Source organism: Pimephales promelas, chromosome 19 (genome assembly GCF_988280905.1).
Source record: "Pimephales promelas chromosome 19, fPimPro1.hap1.1, whole genome shotgun sequence".
NCBI classification, from domain to species: Eukaryota; Metazoa; Chordata; class Actinopteri; order Cypriniformes; family Leuciscidae; genus Pimephales; species Pimephales promelas.
In genome coordinates, this window is record NC_142787.1 from 30,746,733 (window position 1) to 30,753,384 (window position 6,652).

Here is a 6,652-nt window from a genome sequence, read left to right on the forward strand (position 1 = left end):
CGTTTTGTAAGAAACATTATGTGCCAGTGTGGTCAATGAAGCTGCCTGCCTGTAACCGTGGCAACCAGCAGCCAATAGTGGATGAGCAGACACTGGAAAGGTGAAGTAGAGATGAAACAGAGTAGCAGCGCTCATTTCCTGTTTTCTTTCCTGCTGAACACAATCACATCCTGTAATGTGACTTTCTCTGTTATCAAGGCCATGATTCATGTTTGTTCAGGCAGAGCGATATAAATGGATACTCTATTCCACCCAATTGGGGCACAAGGTCACTGGACAATTTAGCATGGCAAAATATGCATAAAAAATTTGCACATTTTTACTATTTGCTTCCTCATATACAAATTGAAAATGTTCTTCACTGCCTGTTATATCTGTTGCACATTGCAATGCATAGAATGGAAAACATTTCATTTTCCGTATGTTTCCATCAAGTTCAGTATGGTGGTTTCTCTCTCATGAAGAGTGCATTTTTTTTTTTTTTTTACGTTTTTTCAATGGTGTTTAAACATGCCAGAGCCACATGGGCGTTGCTGAACATCAAAGTCAATGGGGTGTGAAAGTGCGTAACATGGTCAGACATTTAGTACACACATCATCACTCATACTGTGAAATGGTTAGTTCCTTCCTTCAGCACATTAAGGGGATTGTTCACCAAAAAATAATGTCATAATTCAGTCTACTCATCTTCAAGTTGTTCCGAAGCTCAATTTCTCTCTTCTGTTGAACACAAAAGAAGATATTTTGAAGAATGTTGTTAATCAAACAGTTGATGGGCCTCATTGACCTCCATGGAAGTCACTCACTATGGAAATCAATGGGGTCCAAAAACTGTTTGGTTCAAAATATTGTCTTTTATGTTCAGCAGAAGAAAGAAACTCAGTGATGAACAACTTGAAGGTGAGTAAATAAATAATGACAACATTTTTGGATGAACCGTCCCTTTAAGGCACATGCATAATATATTAGTCATCATCATTTTCCAGTTCGAAAGCACAATCAACATCTGTGGTATCTGTCTCATGAGACTAACAACAGATTGTACAACTAGAAAGTGTTTTGGAACATTAAGAGTAAATGAATGTAGACCCGATGTTGTCCGGCTATGAGTAATGCACTTCTAGCCAAATAGCTAACCTCGAATTTGGTAACGTTTTTGCCTAAATAACTTGCGAGATGTGTGATATTCATTACCTGATTACTAGTTTAAATTGATGAATTGACTAAATTGATGACTTTTGTTATGGTTAGACCGATGTCTATTAAACTGATGTCAAATTTGCCCTGTTTTAGCCTAGACGTCAGGGTTGTGTTTGGACGGCTATTAGACGTCTATTAAATGCCTTTTACCATAGTTAGCATAGTTTAGCCAAAATCCCATGCTAGCAACAAATAACCCAGCAAACATGGACCGTTCCCAGACTTTGCAAGGGTCTTTCAAAGTTATGAGTAGCCTATACGTTCTTCCAGTAACGAGAATGTTAGTTGAAAGTTATCTGGTCTAATTAGTTATAAAAACTTTAGCACAAAAACAAGCTTTATTTATTGTTCATTGTACTTTTTTTTGTTTTTGTTTTTCAGAAGTGATTAGTTGGACGTTTGTCTTATTTTTTAAATGTTACTAATGAAATGTTCAAAGAATGGGAACGTTAGCAAAACGTTCTTTTGTTAGCTGGGAAATCTTTGGTACACTCTCAAAAAAAAAAAATTAAGGTACAAAAGCTGTCACTGGGGCTGTACCTTTTCAAAAGGTACACTTTTGTACCCAAAGGCTGCATATTGGTACCTTAGTGGTACATATTAGCATCTAAAATGGACATATTACCACCTGAAAAGGACATTTTAGCTCATGAATTTGACATATTAGCACCTAAAATGCACATTTTAGCACATAAAATGTACATATTAACACTTAAAATGTACATATTAGTACCTCAAATGTACATATTACCACCTAAAATGGACATATTACCTCCTGAAATGGACATATTAGCACCTAAAATGTTCATTTTAACACTTTTGTACATATTAACACTTAAAATGTTTATATTAACACTTAAAATGTACATATTAGCACCCAAAATGTACATATTAACACCTAAAATGTACTTATTAGCTCATGAAATGGACAAAAGTTTTTTGAAAAGGTAAGAGAGTGAGTAACTGAGAGTGTAACGAAGAACAGAAAGAAAGAAAGAAAGAAAGAAAGAAAGAAAGAAAGAAAGAAAGAAAGAAAGAAAGAAAGAAAGAAAGAAAGAAAGAAAGAAAGAAAGAAAGAAAGAAAGAAAGAAAGAAAGAAAGAAAGAAAGAAAGCTCCCCAGATAGCAAATTGGCCTTGGGCCGGATCTGGCTTAATTTCGGCTGAGATTTTGGCCCACATACCGCATGGAATTACGGGCCAAGGTTGGCCCAAGTGCTGTTTGCCGTAAGTCAACCAGTTCAAAGCCGTGAGCAAACCAAAACTCGCCCAGAGCTTTGCAGTGTACCCAGATATTACCCAGAACTGGGCCAAAACAACGCCGTACTCCCCATATGTCAGCCAGACAAAAGCCAAACTGCCACCACCTTTAGGCCAGAACTCAGCCACATCTTATCCAGAAGCTGCAGAAAACAGCCATAACTGGGCCAATATTATACCAGAGTCCCCAAAACTGAACCAGAAATTATTCCTGTGTAAAACAAGGTATAATAAAAAAAATGACACTACAGAAATGCAAAGAACAATATTTTATTGAGAAGGGAAGACAATCTCAGCCAGATAAAAGGATAAACAACAAAATACAAGCCAATACTAGAGTAAGACAAAACAAAATATAACTATAATTCACATTACAAGAATAATAAAAAGACAGCAATAAATTAAAATGTAACAAAAATGTGTATGTGGCATTCTTAAATAATGAGATACAAAAATTAACAAAAATATGTTGGCCGAGAGATCTCAAAGTCCTGCAACAGAAGAAAACATGCAAACAAGAAAAACACCAGCAAGTCAAGACATCAGTTTCACAACACACATGCTGCAAATACAATGCAAACAATAAATAATAATAAAAATAAAACAATGAACACCATTGTCGAGTAGATATTTGTTGGCCGGACATTTGGAGAGCATTTATGTATTTGGTTGTGTTTTAGCACATGTGATAAAGATGTTCTTATTTTACAGGGTTTTTTTTCTGTTTGCATCCATTTTCTTCTGTTGCAGAATGTTGAGACCTCTCAGCCACCGTACTAAAAAGCAACAGAAACCAAGCAATACATTAAATTCATACAAACAGTAAAGCAAAAGTGTAAATGTGTCATGCATGCCACACCACCACTGCTATGACACATGCTATAGTATCCTTACACTAACAGTGAATATATGATGAAAAATACTAAATGAAATCTTACATCTTATTAAAAGTACTAAATGAAATCTTACATCTTATTAATCGGTCATCACTTGAGAGGCTTTTTCTCTGTGGTCTGGGTGTTTCATGATGCCATGGTGACTGTATTGCCTGTCTGTGAGACTGTAAAGTTAAATCCTGTTGCCTGCGATGTTCTGTGAGGTCTTGTGAACTTCTCTACTTGCCATGGCTGCAGTAGCCTCCTCATCGGGGTCATTTTCATCCATTAGTCGCCTGTTTCATCTTTAGGAAAGGTACATTTTTTTAATGATTACTAAATTTGATTAAGAAAGTGTGGTATGGTCATGTAAAGACTATTCAGTGACAAATTCCCTTTTTGCAATTCAAAAAGAAATGTGCATTATAATGTGTTAAACTGCACAAATATATAAGGACCTGTAAGAAAGGTCTATGTTAATGAATTAACGTTAAAAAATAATCAATCTTACTTTATTTTCCGTTTTGGTGGCCTCAGAAAGATCAGCTGTTGTTCAGCAAGAAGCAGCTTCCGATGTTCTTCACTATGTTAATTTTCAATGAAAAACAGAATTCAAACATCAATTCTATTTCCTCTCCAACATAAAAACAAATAAAATCCAACCACACAAACCCCCCAAAAATCGTATCTAGTAATGCGCTATAGATTAAAATCCACGTGTTAAGATAGTGAAAAACTATAAACTTACCTTGATCATGTAGCTATTAAAACTTCAAAAGATAAAACCAACACAGCGTGAATGTCGAAGTTAGAACAACTAACTTAGTTATTTGAATTTCACCGCGACTGCGTTGAGTTGCTGAATAGCTGCTACGCAACTTCCGGATCCTCTGGTAGGCGGGATGGTGTCACTGGGTGCATTCTGGGAAAAGTAGTCTTTTTTGCAAAGCGGATTTAACACTGTACATGTAAATCAACTACAATTTCCATGATGCATTGCAAACCAGATTGTATCAGCAGCCACAGACGTCGCATCGACTGCCGCGTGGTTTGCTCACACTGCTCTAAAAACACGCAAGTTTCCCGGAGATTTTTAAAAACAGAACCACGTTTTATTTAACCGATTTCAATGGTTTACGTGGAGAACATAAATGTTTATTCTCCAAATACTTACAATAGGCTATGTATAGGCTATTTTATGGAGATTATATAATTTTTTTATTGAGGAATTGTGAAAACTCAAAGCATGGGTGGTTTTTGCTTCAAAAAATCATAGTTTAACCATGGGTTTTTGTAGTACATCTGTAGGCTACCTAATAAATTCCCCAAAAAGTGAATTTTTGTGTGTGTGTGTGTGTGTGTGTGTGTGGCATATTGATTACCATTTGGATAACCACAAAGTAGCCTACTCTTTCAGTTCCATTCAATCTTTTGTCTATGCTGCAGACTGAACCATTTGTCTTCAGTCATTTTGCAAACATCTTTTTTTTCCCATTCTGCAATCTGCACATTATCACCTCCTTAACCCCACCCATTAAAATAATCTTGCCAATAGAATAATCAAGGCTTCTTTCCTTAAAACCTGCCTGTGTAAAAGAGAACTATTTGCATACATATCTATATGTATTTTTAACTAGGTCTATAACAAACTTATTTCATTTTATTATTTTTAACAAAATTAACCCTATTTATGAGGTTGCATTATAATTATGTCTAAAATATGAACCAATTTAACACCACATCTTACACGGCTATTTTACAGTACAGCACTTTCATGAGGTCTGTTATTTGCTCAGCCAACCAAAACCCAACCAGATCTCAGCCAAAAATGTCCTTATTCTGGCAGACCGAACTCAAGCCAAAGCTTAGCCAAACAGATACAATTTGATTTGTTTCTTTTGGTTAGCCAGACTCCAGCCAGAGCTTAGCCTAGTACTGTTTGACACAAGAGTGTGAAAAAAACAGTGCCAGAATTAAGCCAGAAGTGCCGAATATAAGCCAGACTCGGCCCAGACTTTGTTGCTATCTGGGTCTGGTTGTGCAATTTTGGTTATTGTATTTTTGCATCATATCGACACAAACACAAGCCTTAGTTGCACGAATTGTTTACGGAAATCGACACTTGTTTAGTCCTACCTTGAACACATCTCCATAAGTCCCGCTGCCTATGCGGTGTATGAGCTCATAGTCATCGAGCGGATCCGTGTGCGACACGCCGATCGCGTCCATAGCAGCGCGGCATTGGATTCGTTTTCTCACGGTATAGCTACTGAATCAACGGATGATACTCATCCAAATGCCACAAACACCACTTCCTCAACATCCGCGTAACAAGTGCACCCGAGTGAACATAGCAGCGATGACAAACGCATCTCTCTGTCTGTCTGCACGCTGAACACAGGGGGCGTTCACACAAGACGCGTTCACGAGACGAGAGCGCAACAGGATGGCGCAGAACGCCTGCTTTTGAACAGGTTATAATAAAATGAAACAATATGGATCATTCTGATCTGCTTTAAATGAATTTAGAAAACAGAAACCAAAAGATGCACATATTGGTCACTTCTTCTTCTTTTTTTACATAGCCTAGTGTTCGTATATTTTCTTCTTTTTTTACATATCCTTGTGATATTTTTGTAAGAGATTTACTCATTGTGTAGGCTACATTCTTTAATAAAAAAATGCTCGAGAAGAAAAATATCGTTCTTTTAAGAGGTATGTTCAACCCCCCATAAAAAAAAGAAAATTCTGTCATAATTTACTCACCTGTTGTTCCAAACTTGTATTGATTTCTTTCTTCTACTGAACACAAAATACATTTTCTATAGATCTACAATGGAAGTCAATTGGGCCCGTTAACTGCTTGATTACCCATGTTCTTAAAAAATACCTTCGTGTTCAGCAGAAGAAAAAAAAATCATACAGTTTTGGAACAACGTGAGGCTGAGTAAATGATGGTAGCACTTTATTTTATAGTCCTGTCCCCCATGTAGGCAATGTAGCCTACTTATTATAGTAGGCTAATATTGCAATAACAACCCAGCCAACATGTGGGGCCCATATGGATATAAATGGGCTGAAAATGGGCTTATTGTCCGGGGGTTACATAATAGGCCCATGACATGTTAACTATGAATTTCATATTGGTGGGACCAAAGTGGACAACATGCACAAGACAAGACCCATCTCGGTGCCAAAATTTAACCCAGTCAACATTTATGTGGGGTCCATCCATGGGCTGTAAAAAATGGGCTCTGTATAAGATTGGGCACGGGTTCCATAATGGCCTCATGTTATTGCCATAGACAGGTTATTGCC

At 36.9% G+C, this 6,652-nt stretch overlaps 1 protein-coding gene and 1 long non-coding RNA gene across 2 annotated transcripts in view; both read right to left on the reverse strand.

The window, feature by feature from the left end:
- The window catches only part of map4k6 (mitogen-activated protein kinase kinase kinase kinase 6), a 29,865-nt gene extending 24,096 nt beyond the window's left edge, over positions 1–5,769 (reverse strand). Inside the window, exon 1 of the mRNA XM_039677297.2 lies at positions 5,471–5,769. Coding sequence (XP_039533231.2) covers positions 5,471–5,563 — 93 coding nt within the window. The 5' untranslated portion in view covers positions 5,564–5,769. The remainder of the gene's footprint in view (positions 1–5,470) is intronic.
- On the reverse strand, positions 3,194–4,219 carry LOC120462110 (uncharacterized). The gene is made up of 4 exons (XR_016147546.1): positions 4,083–4,219; positions 3,846–3,917; positions 3,429–3,639; positions 3,194–3,235 (listed from the first exon to the last, which is right to left on the reverse strand). It is a non-coding gene; the product is annotated as an uncharacterized LOC120462110 (long non-coding RNA).
- Positions 5,770–6,652: the final 883 nt, after the last annotated feature.